This window comes from Colius striatus, chromosome 1, assembly GCF_028858725.1.
Source record: "Colius striatus isolate bColStr4 chromosome 1, bColStr4.1.hap1, whole genome shotgun sequence".
NCBI classification, from domain to species: Eukaryota; Metazoa; Chordata; class Aves; order Coliiformes; family Coliidae; genus Colius; species Colius striatus.
The window spans coordinates 136038555-136058791 of NC_084759.1; the positions used below are offsets into that span (position 1 = coordinate 136038555).

At 39.4% G+C, this 20237-nt stretch overlaps 1 protein-coding gene across 2 annotated transcripts in view; it reads right to left on the bottom strand.

Moving 5' to 3' along the window:
- ST8SIA1 (ST8 alpha-N-acetyl-neuraminide alpha-2,8-sialyltransferase 1) overlaps nucleotides 1-20237 on the bottom strand; it is a 127668-nt gene that overhangs the window by 90329 nt on the left and 17102 nt on the right. For both annotated transcript variants that reach the window (XM_061988840.1, XM_061988839.1), the window contains exon 2: nucleotides 3874-4018. In XM_061988840.1, the coding sequence (XP_061844824.1) occupies nucleotides 3874-4018 (145 nt within the window). The remainder of the gene's footprint in view (nucleotides 1-3873; nucleotides 4019-20237) is intronic.

Below are 20237 nucleotides of genomic sequence, written 5' to 3' on the forward strand. Positions count from 1 at the left end.
TGTGCCCAAGTAAAATACAAGAGAACCAGAGCTGCATGGCTAAACCTTCAGGCTGAAAGAGAGTGTATGTCCTGTCAAGGGACGGGACTCCTGAACATTCACCAACACACAGTTCCATTTTCTACGTAATAGTTGGACCACAATGAAAATACATTTACAAGTTGCCCGTGGCCTTTATTGGCCACCCTGAGACATGGTGACCTGGCTATTCAGAAGTTTATCCAATCATTCTGCTGACCTCAACTGCAGTAGAGTCACCCGCATCTCTGAACTCTCAGATTCATATCAAAATTACTAGTGAATATTGAAACCAAGTCCACATGAAGAGCTTTAGAAAGGTGATAGGTATGCAGTAGGAATAACCTCTCATTGTTAATATTAACACCTATATTAACACCTAAACCTATAGTTATATGCAGACTCTACACTTTCTGTCTCCTAAGAGCAGGAAATAATGCTGTAGATCACAGTAAGTAATACAACACAGCTACTGTCAAGAAATGTCTGATTTTAATTGAAATGACACTCCATTCTCCAACTGCTCCAGGCAATGTCGCTGCAGTATGTGTTGGGAGACAACATGTAGGCAAGATGCCCGCCCTCACTGCACACTACCCCACCAACTGTGATGAGCCATGTCCTGCCCCACATTGACAATAAGCCACCAGCAGTTTCTCTCCAGGATGGAAAAAATTACATAGACTGTGTAATATTTCACCTCCATTTAAAAAAAAAAATCATTCTGGAAATCAGGGGGAAAATTACATTGGGGGGGGGGGGGGGTAGTAGGAGGAGTCACTTCCAGCAGCTGGAATTGCTGGTTCATACAAAACTCTACAACATCAAATTTTGTTCTCGTAGACTGAAATGAAACATTGAATGACGATTTCCACATAAATGCTTTTTTTCTTATGCAAATTTCTCCCTCAGTCAAAAATTTAAAAAAAAAATAAAAGTAGGAGAAATATAATCAAGCAAAGTCTGAGGGAAAGAAAGCTAGCAACAGAGCCAAAAACAAAAGAAGAAAAAAAGAAATATTGCATTAAATATGGTAAAATTAAATGTTACAAGACCATCAAAACCCTTTAACCTTTTCATTTCAAAGAAAGACTGAAAAATCAATGAACTGACACTAAATTTATATTTTGATGACACTGCATATTTATCGGAAAAGCACTCCACCAGAAAATGCTGAAGCAGCTGTAGGAACTTTATCTACAGACTACTAAGGAGAAAAAATATTTTAAATTGTTCATATTCAAAAGTAAAAAACATTTTGCATGTTACATTTTGACATACATATATTATTTCTGTGTAAGTCTCCACATAGCCAACTTATTTTATGCTATAGAATATAACAAATTTCCTAGTTAGTTTTCAATTACTTTATTCTCTAAGTTAACAACTGGTTCTGGACTGAGAAACCTTCTGCAAGCACAAAATGTCTTAAGCCCAGAAGACTGATGTGGATAGAACGTTTCTTATTTATTTCAGAGGAAATATTTTTTCCATTATATCAACATAGCTGCAGCCCTTTAAACTCCTGTTACACTTCCTGAGCATTTCAGACTACTACCCATACTTGATGAGTGTTTTTAAGCTTCTGGTTGCTTTTGAAAAGAATATTCATCTTCACAAAAATCTTTTGCCAGTTACTAGCAAGCTAATAGATACCATTCTTCAAAGTAGAAGCCTGAAAAATTTAGGTGAGTATTTTTGTTGAAACAGAGGTAGAAAAATACTTCATTTAAGAATTTACTGCAAATAAATCTTCCTAAGCTTTTAAGCCTAGCATGATTTCATTTGAAAGTTGAAAGTTTACAAAATTCCCCTGGGCAGAATACATAGGAATAACACATCAAGTTCTACGTGGTGATACTTGCAAGAAAAGAGGGAGTAGTAATGAATAGTCAGAAATGGAATTGCTCACCAATTCATTACAGGAACAGCATTTCTGCAACTGGTCCTACAGCTGCTTTCTAGAATTGCTCTAGGGTTGGAACACCACAAAAATTCACCTTTTCCACCACTACCGCTACAACAGCATCTAGCCATCCTCTTCACGACCTTCTTGGCAAGCCTAAAGGACACCCAACTCCTTAGCTCATGTTGTCCCTCAGTAGTTTGTTCCTTCAGGGCTTCCAGGATTCTTGCTCTCAATCTGGACAACTGATAAACTTTGAGGACAGGGCTCAGGAGTCTGGAAACCATTGGAGTTCAAGAACACAGTTCCTCTCTAAACAATACTTACATCTCTGAAGGAGCTCATCCAGTACTCTGCTCTTTTCTGTGAGGGGAAGTAGATAGGACACAACCGTGGCCAGGCAGAGTGCTAGGTTTTAATCCAAAGAAAACCAGTTCTGAAATCCCAAATCCACCACAAAACAGCATTCTCCCTGTGTCAGGCCAGGTGAGGCTTTTCTGAAACATTGGAAAGGATGTACACATTTTGAGCAGTTGCTGCCAATATCTTTGTGTGGTAGAAAGTTCACAGTTCTGCCAAGGATTTCAGTTTTCTCCAATAAATGGTGCAATATTGTAGCAACAAATCATATTCATTGTCATAAAAAAGATTTACAGTTGCTACTCTGTGACACACCATCAACTTTCTACCAGCCTCACAGAAAAATCAGGCCACCCAGGCAGCCCCCTTCCAGCTGTACTGCAGGAAAAAACACTCGCCACACATGTTGCAGAATCTACTTGTTTATGGAGCTCGCAGAGATGTGGAGGCAGAAGAGCAGACCGAGGGAGGCAGGCGAACAGTAATTGGTTCATTGCAACAGGCACAGACAAGTGACAAGACAGTGGACTGGCAGCCTGAACAAGACACAGCTGTAACACCACTCCTCTAGATGATGTCTTCACACAGACAGTGGCAGTACCCATGTTCTCTTCCCTATACTGCAGTTTCCCCTCACTCTTTCTCCATTTAAAAGAAACTCATTTGAGGATGTGACTCTGTTGGTGAGATCTGGAAACTACTTTTTTTTAAATAACTTTTTTGATGTTTTAATTACAGGATAAGTTTAACAAGAACAAACTCTGCTACATGTTTAACTGAAAAAGCTACAAATTAAAAGCCCAGTGTCAGTGACTTAACACCAGCTGGGAGGCTTAATAAACACCTATGACTGTAATTTGATAAACTAAAGTAACATGTAAAACAATTAACACATTCAGATGTTTGGCTTTCTTTCAATGTATAGTCACATAAAACATTTCTCCTTACACTCAATATCATAAATTCATTATTTAACATCAGTTCATATATTAATTAAAAATACAAGAAGCCTAGATCAGTATTACACATTCCCAGTACTTGAAAACTATCCACTTAAAGGCCTTTTTCTGAACAGCAACAAACTACGTCTAATATTCAAAATGCAGCAAGAATTGACAACATTAAGGTGACAGTTTCTGTTACAAGGTTCACATTGCTTGCCATCAATAAACTGCATTAACTTGGAAGTAATTAGGACACCTTCACACAAAGCACTGTCACACCTTTGCTAGAGGGATCTGAACTGAAGCAATCCTAGATGAAGGATCATGTTCCCAGTGACCATGATCGCTGACTGAAATGCAAACATCACCTTAAAATAGTCAGAAAATGGAATTTTAAAAATAAAGACAATTGAACCAATCTCATCCCTTGTGTACATCCACACACCAGAAAAATGGCAAGGGAAATATTAACATGCATACATACATTTTCTAATTTTCAGAACATAGAAGTAAAAGAGCAGGAGACTGATTTGTATTGAGATGTAAAGATACAATTTCTCAACAAGCATTTAGCTTATACTGATTTTTATCATGTTACCATCTAGTATATGAATAAGGTAAATTAAAAACAAAAAAGTTACTCACCTGTGGGAAGAGAGAGTAAGTTGCATTGTCAATAGTGACAGAATATAAAAATTCCCCATCAAACCAGAGGTTCTTTCCCATTGGGGAGTTCGTCTTTGTCATAGCAAAGAGTTGCCCAGGGTCACAGCATTCTTCCAGTAGTTTCCTATTGAAGACAACCAAAAGAAAAAGAGATATTAATTCAAGCTTTGGCACCCCTGTCACACCTGAAATCCTGCAGCTCTCAGATGCTCCAAAGTAAGCTATTCCAGCCAACAGAACCATGGGTGATTTTTTTTACTTACAGAAGGGCCACAAAACTTGATTTTATTTCAGAAAATCTTAGACAGTAAAAAATTTAAATCTCCATGCACTTGTGAGTGGCATTGAAGTGGAACAGAGATTCTGAAAAAAAAACAGTACCATTCATAGTAAAATAAAGATTCAGCAAAAGAAACTCCATCCTATATTCTAATGAATAAAAAACTGGTCTTGAGCACATACAGAAATCTGAGAAGCTCCTTTGAAAAGTAAATACAAGGTATATGAAAATTCAGTACCAAACCTTACTCAAGAAGAGTAGGCATCCTAAACCCCAGAGTTATATAATTTAAGTATAGAAAAAATCAGTATTTCTTTCCAATTACTAAATATCCTTGTGCTATATTCACAGCGATACTAGAGCCTGCCTTCTAACAGAAGTCTGGCTTGAGTCATCCCAGTATGATATAGATAGATGATAGATAGATAGAGGATATTATGTCTTGTTTCCTTGATGAAACTGCGTATCTTACACATTCATTTCCCCAAAATACTTCTCAGTCTGAGTAGAAATTTGAGAGCTAGTGAGGTGGTTGAAAGTTGTATCAAGTGGGAGCTCTATATCACAGCAAACTCAGCAATTAATGTCCTAAAATATAGAACGATGAAAAGCTCTAGACATCTGAAGGGTAGAAATACCCTGTCTTTCCAAAGCCCACATGGGAGTAGATCTCAATAGGAAGACTGATGCTCATATTAGTTTCTATATATAATAAATGTATATAGACTATACACTACAGAATTATGCCATTACAGTATATTAATACATTATTATATACATTCCTCATTTATTTTAAAGGGGATCCTAAAGAGACTGGTGCCATTTCCAGTGGCTGCTGAAGAGTTGCAAGTGGCAGAAAAACATCCATTATTAGTGACTACTAAAACACTTGTTACAGCTGTTCCCTGTGAAAGAGATTTTATTCTAAACCATGAAGTCATTCACAGAAATGTTTAATTTTTTTTAGCTTTTTAAAAAGTTTTACAGCTACTTTGCGTCTCTAAAAATGTATATTTTTTAATAAATCCCTATTTTCCTCCTATCAAAAATTGATTTTGCTATAAAATAGTTTTCTGCAACCATATGAATACCATTTTCCATACATACTTAAATGAAATGTAATGAAAACCATGAAGTGGATTTATTATAATCTTAGCAGAAGAGGAAACAGCTTGAAAATGTTGCATGCCAAACAGAAAACCTAGGAGTGACAGTGCTACATGTTACCTTTCCTCACTGGGGTTGTCCAGTGATGTGGTCTGGTTCAGCTCCAAGCACTGCATCCACTGATATCATTGCCCTTGGTATGCTTCCTCACATGGAGGATTGCTCTCGAGACAGAAAGGATGCAAACTGAACCCCCTCTCCCCCATCTCTATAAATCAGTATTTTTGAAAAGACATAAATCACTGTGTTCGGATGTGTCAGACAATGCTAAACCTAAGACAGAACTGTGTCCAGTTCTAGACCCCACAATTAAAGAAAGAAGCAGACTAGAGACGTCCAAAGGAAGGCCATAACAATGATCAAAGGGCTGGAGAACCTGTGAAGAAGGACTTGAGAAGCTAGGTCTTTTCTCCCTGGAGGAGACAAGACTCCGGGGGAGGGACTGCATCACAGTTTTCCAGTACTTGAAGGGCAGTTACAAAGGGAAGGGAGGCTCTTTCTTCACAAGGAGACACATGGAGAAGACAAGAGGCAATGAGTACAAGTTTCACTGAGAGAGGTTTCATCTTGATATAAGAAAGAAACTTTTTACAGTGACAACAATCATTCTCTGGAACAATCTCCTCAAGGATGAGGAAGATTCAATGGGATAAGATGCTAGATAATCTTATCTAGGCTCCATTTCCTCCGACCATGAGTCTCAAAATCTAATCCTGAGATTTCCCAAATTAGGTCTTCAGCATAATGTTTCCATAAGAATGAAACATCCACACGTTCTTACAAGAAGTTTTGGTGGCAGTGGAGAAACCACAATTGTTGCTTAATGGTTAAAATCTTGCCTTTAAGAAATTCACACCCAGTTTAGACTTTTAATTTTTGGCACTCCAGGATTTGGCTGATTTTTTTAATTATTCTCCCCCTGCCCCTTAAGATACCATTGGCTTCTCAAAACATCAACCTCCACCTCTCTTTTACAAAATCCACCTCCAAGTAATACAAGCCTCGAAATAATATTTCCAGGGTAGACACTTCCTGCCAACTACAGGGACAAAATGGCCTCTTATCATTCATACATCCCACGTCCAAGTCCAAAACATTTTTAACTGATTTAACTATTTAGCACTCTTTCTCTTGCCAACACTTCCCAGGATGGCGACATCCATCTGTAACTGCAACCTGCGCTCTGGTTTGCTAAATGTGAGATTTCACATATGACTCTATTGAAAACTAGGAAATTTAGTGGGAAATTAAGACTGCTCTGTCTCCTGGACCTGTTCCCTGAATGCGATGCTGCCCTGTCCCTTTTCTTATCTAAAAAAAATTATCAACAATATGTTAGTGTTGTCCTACAGATCACTGATTTTTTTTTTTTTAAATGCAGAGGATAAATAACTAATCTGAGTAAGCTCACACCTGGATGCATCTTGAATCCATCCATTCCAGGACCAACCATCACCATACAAGAACAGTAAAAAAATAATAAAAATAATAAAAAATAAAATAAAAAAAAAAATAATAATCTAGCCCCATATCCCAACTCCAACAGTAGGTAGTACCTAATGATTACAGCTCTAAGACAGTTCTCATATAGTCAAATAATTGCTACACTTCTGGCCCTTTTTTTCACCAAGCTGCCAGCCTGAGAATTTTACAGCTCTACAAAAGGCTACAGAACCCATTCAATAACAGTAAAATCACTGATTCAATTGCAATCGGCACGGTCTCATGAACTTATATCTGCAGTTGGCATTTGGCTCCTGAATATTCTATGAAAACATCATTAGTTAAGTTTGGTCTCACACATTGAATTTCCCTTGGTCCAGACCAAGCAGAGAGAGCTTGGTCTCCCAGAGAGCTCAATATAATAGCTGTAACTGAGGGTTGGCTTGAAAAAGCCCCTGAGGCTTTGAGGTTTTCATGGTGTTTAGAGTACCTTACTATTCAAGGGGTTCGAGGCATACTAGCCTGCACCTCAAGCACGGCAGACAACTGCAAGTGTAAGGAAACTGAAAGTGGAAAGTAATGTTCTTCCCTTATCAGGGCAGATACTGCACACATCAAACTCTCACTTCAAACACCCAACTGCCCCTGTACCAAAGTTGAGGGAATAACATAAATAACAGCTATCAATTTACTGGGGGAATGGAAGGAAGAAGTTGTCACCGCTCTGCTACCATCAGGTGCTAAGGGATGAAATGAACAAATTCTCAGTCACACAACACAGTGACATGTGGTCTTCTTCACATCAAAACCAAAACTGCCTTCAGCCTTGTCAAGTATTTTAGCACCGCTCCTCTTTATACCAGACTTCACCCCACCTGAGATGAAATTTAAAACTGCCTTCAACATAAATATTCAGGGATATAGTGTAAAAATTGCCGTCCTCAGAACATGATGAACAAGTACCAAAAGAATAAAGGAACGGCCAATGCAAATACTTTTGATAGTCACAAAAGCATACCAAAACGGGCTTTTTTAGGGGGAGAGAGCAACACTAGTTTAAGCTCTAACTAAAATTCAGAACTTTGCCCAAAATAACATCTAAATCAAGAACACATTGCTCTGCACAGGTCAATTTCTGAAAAAACCCCAGTCACCTAAGCTTGAAGAACAGCTCCAAACACAATGAAAAAGGAATATGAAAAAGAATGGACACTGTAGAGCAGAAAAGAGATAATCTGATCCACTTCCCAGCCAAGCTTTCTGCAATATGATAAGATTTTATGAAGACTAAAGTCATGACAGTCTTTCTCCTCACATTTATTATTATGTTGAGTTTTGTTATGAAACTTTCATCCTATTTCAACACCCCCTGCAGCAATTCCTGGTGTCTGGACTTTATAAGGATCATGTATTACTTGCCCCATCTTCCTCAAGAGAGGAAAGATATCAGGACAATAAAAAGATCACAGGGAGAAGCAAATCATGTACTAAACTGCCTGCCACCTGCATGAAAGGAATGAGGTTGCAGAGACTACAGATACTTCTCAGAATAAGGACAAATAATGAAAACTACCTTTGTTATCTTAGCGGTAGAGCTGTATGTGACGTTTTAAAGTGACTAAAAAATGTTAACTATAAACTGTTGGATAATTTGCTACAAACTGCCAAATTGGGGGGGAATATTTGGTGCCACTCATGCAATATAGTCAGTCCATTTTCCAGACTGCAAAAGAAACATAAAACTGGTTTCTTCCCCTATGTGTTGAGCTACCCTAGCCTTATTTCTCTGACCCAGTACAAACAAACCCTGCTGTCTTGCAGTAGACAAAATCTGAACTGTCAGTCATTTAACTCTAAACTTTGACTGATTTTGTCCAATATATATTTGTTTTGTTCTTATTTGAGGGAGGGGAAATGTACAAGTGATTATCTTTTTTCCAGAAATGTCCAGAGCATCATGGAAAATAAGGGGTTTCCTTCCAAACGAAGATGGACTTTGTGCTTAAAATTTCAAGGATCTCCAGTCTTTTATCCATTTACAGAAGACGGCAGCAGCAACGGTATTGCATGGCATACCCTGTAATTCCCCAAACTTGCCAAAATTCTGTTCTCTCAAAATTGAACTGTGTCTCAGATCAATCTCTGAATCTTTAAAATTGTTTTAGATTATTTAATCTCCATCAGATTCTCCCCAAATTTAAAATCCAATTTCAGATAGTGTGAGAGATTACACAGTTACGTTAGTTGATTCTCGCCAATTAAAACACTGTATTTTAAGAAAAGCCATTGCAAGAATACATCTTTCTATCACTGTAAACATATACAATTCTCTTAATAGCATCACATCTGCTAATTTCTAATTCTTCATTAATATTGGAAGTGCAAAGGAAGACTGAACTGTGCAATATCTAGACTGCAGAAGTATAGATGAGATGAAAGTTTGACAGGTACTGTCTTTTTTATTGAATGATGTTAACAAACTAGAAGAAAAAAGGATATTTCTCAGTGAATACAAGTCTACCTGAACATCTGGTAAACCTTAAGTTTACCTTTCCTCTTGCCAACTCTTTTCCTTACAAACTGAGCAGATTTGATCAGGAAAGCTACTGAAACACAGAATTGTTAGACTCCTTTTAGGGAAAACACATTTTGATTCATGCAAACTTGTTTCAGTCTGCCATGCACAAAGCCTGCTTATAAGCGTTGAAACACAAATTATAATGTACATATTGTACAATATGAATTCCAGTATTGGGTCAGATGAAGTTTTTCTAAGACTTTCATACTAGGTGTATAAAGAGCTATGCATAAGGAAACCACCACAAGTTGTGACTTGCAATTGCAAAACCAGCACCATAGCGCTGCTTTGTTACTAATGCAGTAAAATCTACTGGAAGGTAGGATGCCTCAATATTGTCTGTATTGTTCCCAATGAAACCCCAGTGAAGTTCAGGAGACATGGCAGTACTGACTCGTCACGTTACCGAGGAACTGCAAGGAACAGACACATTCCCTTGATGAATTTGAGCAGGAGCTGATGGTTTCTGGGCAGCAGCCAACAGCTCAAGAGACCTCACATAATGCTGAAATTCTCTGGCACTGCACTAGACTGCTTGTTCCCTTTGCTAATGCCACCAACAACTGTATATGAGGGCCCATCCTGAGGAGAATACAGGGTTCATCTTGCTTTATATACAGTATCTGAAATGTAAACACCTCTATTCAAGCCACTCCAAGACTTCTTCATAGCAGACATAGCTTCTTTTAGGATGTGACTCATCTCAAAGTAGACAGCTATTTCCTCCCCAATGACCACAAATATCAACTATCATAGACAGAGTCGTCTACATTTGGTAGTTTAGTTCCAATTCACAAAGCTAAACCTGCTGCTCCAGACCCTAGAAAACCTATTAAGGCTTCTGCAGTTAATGCACACTGTGATGGAGGGACTGTAAATCTTCTGCCTGTCTGCAGCATCACACTGAAGGATGCTATTTGCGAGCAGCCTCATCTGATGCTCTTCCAGCTCTATTCATACAGCCCTCACAGTGGGCTGTCATAAAGATGAGATGCACAACTGCATGAACTGGAAGTTTTGTCAGAGAGAATCCAGAGGCAAAGGGGAGTGGGACAAGGGGAATGGATTAATTGCTTCATGAACTATTCTTTTTTCTCATCTTATAAACCTGGCAGAAGAAGAGCAGCTTTCACAGAGATGAGGTGAAATTAATGAATCGCTGTCTTGCAAAACAGCAGAACCATAAACTGAGACAGAAAATTACAATACATGACAGTGCTGCTGCAGGGCGGGAGGGCAGCAGGAGGGAATGGGGTGGGAAATGAGTTGTTTATACCTCTTCCCTCACTCCTTTCAGCAAAACTGCTGCTTGCTCTGCATCACTACAAGTACAAAGAAATATTCAGCTTCAGCAAGGGCACAGGATGGCTATACTCTTCCAGGAGAAGGAGATTCACAAAAAATAAATCGAGTAGCTCTAATCTTACATTTGAGCTTGTAGTATCTGGAGTGATGATACATACCACCTAGATATAAGCAGCCAATTATCATACTACAGTGAGTTCTTCACCTGATTCTGCAACCCAGAAAAAAAAAGCCCTGTAAGTATAATAGTCTTCACAAAAGTGTCCCCACACTCCAATCCAAGAAAGTCCACAGAAGCTTCTCACTAATTTGATCAGTTAGTCATGCTCCTCCATAGAAGGTGAACTGTACAGGGAAAAAAAAAAAAAAAAAAGAAAACAAATATTTTCCTCCATTATATGGATGTAAACATCTTGAAATGTCTAAAAAAAGATACCACAGAAATGAAGACTAACGCTCCACTGGTCAAAGTGAGTTCTTTTTGGTGCAAAAACTGTAGGTAAACAGGCATCCATTGTCTATGCATGTAATAGAGACAGGAATATGTAAAAGTATCATTGGAAATGGCTGAGAAAGCAATAGATTTTGAAAGGTATACAAAGCTGCACATTTAGGAGGAAGTTTTAACCCATCAAAGACATATGATTAGATCTACAACTGAAGGAAGATCTGTCTTGAAGAAAAACTTGTCTCATTCTTCAGAAACTGCTTTCCACATCTCGTAACTATCAGTTGTTTAGGAGACAGAACAAGTTTTGCCTGGTTGGAAAGCATCTGATGCTGATCAGCCAAGCAGGATGCCAAACAAAATAGGAAACTTTTTGATCTCTTTCTTCTATCCAGCCACTGTTTTTTACGAAACTTGTAGTTTAAAACTTTTATTATTCTGTCTAATTTGGATGAAATTAGTCTATGAGACAATTTGCATTGAGGAGGTGGATCACAATTGAGATTCCAGTCCTATATATTTCACAATTCTTATTGGCTGAGGAGGTAAAAAAAGAAATCCAATAAATGCCAAATAGTATCTTGCTTTAGCTTTCTTGACAAGGACATGGACAAAACTGTGTGTTCTTTGTTGCCCCTGTATATCCAGAATTATACATCAGTTAAGTTGTAATAGTCCATTTTGGATGAAAGAAGTGATTTAATGCACCATCAAGCACTAACACTGGACTTCACTTAACAGCCAGAGTTGCTGCAACCATCAACATCACTTTTGTAAACACTTGATAATCAGTTGACTAAACATCTGGAGACATTTCTGAACTGAGTAGAGTGATCGTTCTGTGTGCTGACAGATGGCTTCTAAGAGATGAGAATGAATGGTAAAACTATCACAGATGAAAACAAAAGATATTTGCCTGAATCGTACTTTAAACTTGCATTTCCATTGTCTGTGGTTACAAGCTTCATTTCTGAAGCAGTTTTACTAATGTGTTTTAGATCTTGCCTGAATACTATATGCTATAAAATCACTTTCATTGATGCAAATACTTAGCTAAGTGCAGTGAGTGAATTAAAGCAAAGGAATGGCACATCCAAATTGGAACATCCCTCTTCATTAGAAGCTCCAATTCCAAGTCCTTTTAAGTCTCTTTTCCTCTGGTCAAGTCATAGAAAGTAAAGTTAAATGGAAATCCTCTTGCAGTCCTCTTTTAACTCCATCATATTTTAATCACAGCTATTGCTTGTTTTATAGACTTACTGAAATCTGAAAGGATCTCATCAGCTCTGAGTTGAAATGATCATGTTCTTAGATGGAAGGTTAGCTGAGATGCTTTTGTTAGTTATCTCCAAACATCTGTCTCAGGAACAAGAACTAACATACCCTCTCTGTCTTCACAGCTTGCTTTCCTATAGGCTCAGCAAAAAAACCCTCAAAAATCAACTTTATTGATGACAATAAGGGTACACTGTAGAACTAGGACTCTGGTGTGATAAAGCAAGAGCAGAAGCAAATACCAAACCTGCTGCAGGATTTCTTTTTTGCAACTCTCCCACTCCAGTTCTCAGTGGCTGACAGCTATGTGTCATATTAATTGATTCAAGATGTAGGAGCACTTAGTGTTTGAATCTTCATTTTGCACTCATGTAACGGTCTACTCCCATGCTTCAAGTCTCAGAGTTCCTCTTAAAACATTCATGCCACCAAAGCCCAGTCAATGCAAAATCAGACATCTATGTTGGTCATCTAGACTTTCCACTGTCAACAGGATGGTTCTCCCACCCTAAACATAGGTATCTAAGGCAGAAGAGAGTTGTCAGGATCTGCAAGTACCTCTGCCTGATCATTATTTATAGCAGGAGGAAACCAGAGTAGGAAAACTAACAGAGAAATCTAACTTTTAAGTAGTTCAACTGTGGTGAACCTCAATCTGTTATATCCATACATCACTAAAATCTATTGCTTATCCCTAGCTTAGACAATAGGAACATCATCACAGGCAAGAGATTTTTTTTACCTTTCTGAACATATCTGAGTACCTGAGTAATTGCCATATATCTTTCTCTCTCTAGAACCTCATTAGAAAGGATAAAATGCTGATGTAGAAGTAAACTTTTGCCCCTTGCTCACAAAATACTGCCAACTTATGAACAACTCTGTAAAATATCTCTTGCAATTACTTAAAATGTGCTCAGATCTCCACTCTCACCAATGCTTTCTACTGCACGGTAACCTAGCTAGTATCTAAAAGGAGGTTTGGAAGAGTCCACTATACATTTTCCCACTTTGCACTCACATCATGTTATTTCTGAGTCACACCATTCCTTCATTGCCAATCTAACTTGAGCCGAGTCCCTTAAGCTAGAGTCACAGCATCAATTCACTGTTCACCACCATAGTTACACATTTTGATTGCAGGGTATATAAAACATCAGGTATTCCCTGAGTTAGACTTAAGTAGCTGGGACCTAAGCACTCCGTGTTTCCTTTAAATATGTACTCTACATTTCTATTAGTCAACTGCTGCTTTCAAAAGACATGCAGAGGCTTATCTAGCTATTCCAGACCATAAGAGGAGCTGGCAGGATTCCCCAAACATTTCCCCCAGTCAGCAAGAAAGAATTTGCCAGTTTCATCAGCGAATATAAACTTGACCTTTCAGGACAAATATTCACATGGTGCTGAAAGCATAGTTTCCAAAATTCCTATTTCCAAATCTCCAATAATTTCACAGGCACATCGTGTCTTGTCAAAGCTCTGAAACAGTCCTTAGCATAATCCAAACAGCTCTAGTCATCCAGATCATCACATATTTACAACTCCAACTTAAAATTCTTTGCAAGCTACTTTGCCATTACCATTAAACAACTGATATTTGGCAGCACTTGCTGCAAATATAAGAATTTCCCAACATACTTCAATATTTAGTGGTTTGGGTTTGAGGGTCTGGAGGTGGGGAGGTTGCTTAACGGGCACAGAAGAAGCCACAGAAGCAGAAACTAGGCATTTGCCTGGAAGTTTCACTTCTGTGAAGTGCAATTTCACTTCTTTTTCAAAAGATAGGTGAGGAGGAGATGGGAACTATGTCTGAATCTATCCTAATCTAAATAGTTTGCTGCTCTATGTTCTGTGCTGCTGGGATGGGAGTCAGGAGTGCACAAAACCTATTACCCTGAGCAATCAAACAATTTCCTTGGGGATAAACATGATTTACATACTAAACTCTGTTAGGCCTGAATCCTGGCCCAACATAATGAACTTCACTCCTCTGTCTAATCTGGTGACCCTTAACAAGTTAACAATGTGAGAGAAGAATTCCTAAAAGACTGTCAAACACAAAACTGCAGAGATTGTTACACACTACAACTCCTACCTAACTTTGCCAAGATGTTAATTTTCCATCTACCACTCCTGCCTCTGCCATCTGCCGGACCTGCCCCCATCTACACAGCACACCTCCTCTGCACAGGCTCACACACCAAGCAGGTGATTTTGGGAATCCCTAAGGTTTCAGTGCTGCAAAACAGCTTCCCTACGGCTACAGGAAAAAGTTCCTGGCAGAAATCAAGTCTGGGGATTTCACTCTTTCTGCTACACTGGTTAAGAGTTTTTCATCTTTCTCAGACTCCTTTATTCCCAAAACCCCAGTTGCAGGATTCATTAGAGTCAAGGTAGTAACTAGGTGAACTGTTGCTGTTTAGAGAGCTGCCTGGCATACTACAGCAATGCAAAACATGCTACCTTGCCTGCATAAATTATATATAGTGCAACATTATGAAACTGTAAGTAAAAGCAAAACTTGAAGCGTTTGACATATACAGCCACCCATATCACAAGAAACTATTTTTGCTTGAAGGACTGTTGAAATCCAACATTTAATTAGCTGCCATGCTCTAGTTTTCACAGACTACCCATAATCCAAAGAAATCTAAATAATAAAAAAATACTAGAAACAGGTTCTGGAAAGAGTTGAAAGGGGAATTTATACACTAGCAGTTATGAAGTCACAGCCCTGCAAAGTCTCTCAGGCTAGCATGTCCAAGTGAAAAAAGTGAACAGGAAAGGGGAAGAGGAGCTGCACCACTTCTAAGGAACTATGCAAACTCTACACAGCTGGAGCTCCAACAACCATGACTTTTCTCCATAGCGAATTTGTAGCAAGCTGAAGTGTAGTGCATCTGCTCACACCTTCTATCTCTATCTCAATCTAGGTAATCACCATGGGGAACAAAGTACTTCAAGACAGCAGAGACATCTTTAGAAGGGCTGTCAAGTAACACTCTTCTGCCCAAGAGAAGACCCGTCTTCTTGTTTCTCATTGGCCTTCTGCTTTATATACACCATTGCTTCACTTCCATCTGCAGGTGATTTTGAGCAACTCTCTGTCTCTCCTATCAACATATCAGTAACCTAAGTTTACTTTTACTCAGGTATCCACATTGTCAGTTTCAGAAGAGTGAAGCATAGTGCTAGTAACAGAAACCTCCTTTAAATAGCTCAGGGAAGCCTCTGGATCACAAACTGCAAGTCCTCTGGTAGACTTATATCTCCCCGACACCTATAGGAAGAGCAATACAGAGTGATGCAAACAATCTTGGAGATTTCTGGAGTGTATCGGGGATAATTTTCGTACTGATATTGATGGGTCAACTTAACAGTTTGATCTACTATTCATTAGCACAGAAGCTGGGGATGTTACAATCAATAGAAACCTTGGCCCATGAAATAGTGGCATAATAATACTCATTAATTTATGAGTACTGTGGAAACGCCATGACAAAAACAAGGATCTCATAGCAGAGACATGGAGCAGAGATAGTCCCTCGCCCAAAAAGACCATCACCTAAGACACTCTATCTTTCTGATCCCTTCCTCCCCAACTTGCCAGGAGAAGATGGGGCTGATTTCATGATGAACTGACAACAGACTCCAATATGGTTGCTGGGTTTGTGGTTTTTCTTCCCACTGTCGAGTGAGCATGAAAAATGTGTCCTGTCAGACAGATAAATGTTAGTTTCCGTGACCAACATGAGAAGGCTTTCACGTTCATACTCACAGGCTATCTACTGCACAAAAGTTAACCCAAAGTCTGCTCTCTAGGAACACTTTTGTCTGAGCCTTTCTTAACATTCAAAGCTCCCAGGTCTGAAACTAGCTGGTGAAAATTCACACAGAATTTGAGAGCACCCAGCAAATGGACAGTCCAGCTGCCAGCTTTTGAGGTCTCAAACTCATCTTGAAAAATCACCTTACAGCTCAAGAATGCATGACCAGTTATAGAGCTATATTTAAACACTGCAATGCCCTTCAATTAGTTAATGCTACTCATCTCAAGAAATTAAAGCAGTTCATTATTTAGAAAGAAGAATCATATTTTAGAAGTAATAACTGAACAATTTTAAAGGGCAATAATTTGGTTTCCAAAGTAATTAAACTTTTCAACACATGGCTGAAGGTGAGCTATTTCGTTTTCAACAGCATGATGACACTTTGTTTTCTGGTACAATGTTACAATCTAAAAATAAACCAGATAAATAAGCAAATTAGTTTTATATGAGTACACCAGCTGAAGAGGAAATATATGTTTTCAAGAGATGAAGCAGCAATTGAAGAATGAAATATGCATATATTTAAGAACTAACTATTCTGAGACCACCTGTGTTTCCTAAATTAAGCATAATGAAGGTTAGGAGGGATTGACTGTTTAGGTATGCACCAAGAATATGAAAGGTTGTTATAATTAACAAGAGTAATTTTGAATGAGGCATTAAATAAGTCACTGAAGAGTAAGTCTCACAACTATAGGAATAGGAGACACTGATTTACTTGGGAGACTATACTACACATCCCTGTCTATTGCATGACTTTCTCTGCAGCATTTGGCGTCAGCCCTGGACAGAGACAGGAAACTCAATTAAATGGACCTGATCTGGTAATCTGTCCTACTAAAGACATTTTTGTGTTCTTATGCACTGTAATAAAAGTTCATTAGCAACTGATTTGTGTTGCACACTTCTCACAAATCTGCCCTGCAGAGCCCCAAAGGGTGTTATTTTCACAGATGATGGAAAGCAGGAACACCTGGGGCAGAAGCTAGATGATGGAAGTATTGCAAAACAAGAGAGAGAAATATCTGAGATGCAGAACTTCCCTGCTCTCCTCTCTGCCTTCTGCCTGGTGAGATCAGTCTGGAGAAGGTGATGGCATTTGACAACCAGAGGCGTCGAAGCTTCATGTCTGCCCCCTCAAATCCCTCACCTTCCCACAGCTGTTGCACAGTTTGGAACCAAAACTAACCACGTGTGGGTCGCCAAGGAATTTGAGAGGAGTTGAATATCCTCAGCACACTGCAGTTTTGAGTCCTTGTTTCTAAATACACATTATCTATGCATCAATTTAACACCAACCACATGCATGACCCTACTAGAACACCAAGTGAGAAGTCCTCTCAGCAGAAATGTTATGGGTGGCATCCAGAAAGAACAAGTGCCTTTGTTTTAAAGTCTCAATCCAAAACCATAGTGTATATATATATGAGAAGTCAAAGAACTGCCCTCTGTAATTCATCATCCCTGAGCATGAGCTGCTCGTGTCCCAGAGGACAGTCTAAACCTCAGCAAATATAAAGTTCAGTAAATATCAAGTCTGTGGATTGTCTAGTTGGCAACATGCAATCACAGAACGGAAAAAAAAAAAAAAAAAACCAACCCAAAACAGAGCAACAACTGTTGTTTTCCTGTCTTATTGCTAACCATATGGACATTTTCCCTACCACAGCTCTTAAGTAGGACAGGTACCAGAGATAGCTGCAGTGAGTGGGCTGTACTCCACATATTTCATCACTCTACTTCCAAATCTCACCACTTTAGCAGTCATCTCTAAAGAAAAAATATTCCCATTCCTTCCATCTTGTGGCATGAAAACACCTTTTCCTACTACAGTTTCACAGCCACAGATCACATAGGCCACTGAAACAGACTCTCAATTTACTCGAGTGATCTACTTCCATCTTATATGTGATCTTCTTAACTGAAATTATCATTTAACCTATGTTGTTTTAATTAATTGTTACCACCTTGGGTTATCTTGCCTAACTGAGCTGTTCTTAAATTGTCCACTTCACTGAATGTTTCATTCTTAATTGTCTGCCCTGCTGATTTATCCACATATTTGTTCTCAAATTTCCTAACTACAGTCTCTCTTTCTCTGCTGTACTGCTTCACATAAAAGTTTCTTTACTTTACTCTCTGCTTTTAACATCTCTTTTTCTTCAGTGCCCCTGTTATTACAAACTACTTGCCTCTATTATGTTAAACCCCATCAATCTGGCACCTCCCTTTCAACCTCCCAAGGCCTCTCCATCTCAACACCTCACCATCACCCCCCCTCCCACCCTGCCCTCCAAGTATGCATATTTTCCTTTTTTTCTGGAGTACCACCTCTCCACAGTGTCTTCCTCTCATCTGACAAGAAGGTTCTGACACACTTTCCAATAGAAAACTAAGTTTTAAAGTAAAGAACAGGAATACATGAAGGGAGACATTCTGTCCCTGAGAACAGCCAGCAACCAGGACAAGACTAAAGCAGGGAGGTGAGAAAGAATATTGCATGTGGTCTGCCACAAGCAGGAAAGAGTATACACTTGTCCTTGAGATTATGTGAAATTGTCTGCTCCCAGCTTGATGGCTTGCTAAGGTTTATGATTTGGTCCATGCTAGGCTCCCAGCAGGGGAAGTCTGCTGGGAAGAGGACAGAGGTCCGGCAGCTGCGGGAAGCTGCCTGCCCTTAGTCACAAAAAGGAGGCTGTTCCCGACTGAGCAGAGGCTGGGCTGGGCTGGTTCAGAAAGGCTGAAGAGGCCAGAGGGGCAGTGCTGTGGCTGCCAGCAAGCAATTCTGAGGGTATCTGGGAGAAAACAGGTGTATTTTAAACAGTCATGCCAAACAAAGTTTCACTGAAGGCACTGGCTGATGTACCTGTCTTGTCCACCTCACAGACTTCTGATTTTGTTGGTTAACTTCAGCAACATTTGAACAGAGAAGAGGGAAAGTAAAATATATGATTGAGATCCTGCAAGCCTTGTGAAAACTTGGGTAGAAGGAGGACCCAAACTTATGAGCCCCACACTGGTAGAGTTGTGCACATGCTGCCTCTCTCTCCACAATCATGTCACAGGGGACAAAAGGAGATGAAGGAACTGGGACACAAATGGAGCCTAATTAGTACTGCTATTTATAGAACAACTTACTCTTTAAAGTGGGAAGAGATGCTGGTGACAACTGAGGTAGTTTTGGAGTTGATCCAAAGCATTAAGGTAATCTGCTTCAAAAACAGTGGGGCATGAGTTATTCTTGAGCCAGTGCCTGCAATGTCACCTTCACATCAGCAAGCTCTTAAGGGACAGCATCCCCCACAGCCACCTGGCCTCCAGGCAGAGAGGGATGCAAGGAAAATGAAGTAAGAAACCCTAACAGTATCACACCACTGGCACATTTATAGAATCATAGGATGGTTTTGGTTGGAAAAGATCTAACACTGCCAAGTCCACCACTAACCCATGTCCTTCAGCACCTCATCTACGTGTCTTTTAAATATTTCTAGGGATGGTGACTCCACTGCTTCCCTGGGCAACCTGTTCCAGTGTTTAACAACCCTCTAAGTGAAAAAGATCTTCCTAATCTCCAATCTCAACCTCCCCTGGTGCAACTAGAGGTCATTTCCTCTTGTCCTGTCACTCACTACTTGGGAGTAACCTCACTACACCACCTGTCAGGTAGCTGTAGAGAATTATAAGGTCTCCCCTCAGCCTCTTCTTCTCTAGACAAAACAGGTCCAGGTCCCTCAGCTGCTCCTCATAAGACTTGTTCTCTAGACCCTTTACCAGGTTTATTGCCCATCTCTGGACACAGTCCAGCACCTCAATGTCTTTCTTATAGTGAGGGGCCCAGAACTGAACACAGTATTCAAGGTGTGGTCTTCAATATTTCTTTCTGTTTCTAATACTGGGAGGCTCTAGGTATTATATATAGCATGAGGCAGGAATGGATCTCTCCAGCAAAGAGTTGCTAAAACAGCATCAGACATGGGTGTATAGAGAAGGCTCTGGTAAGCAGAGAGGACATTA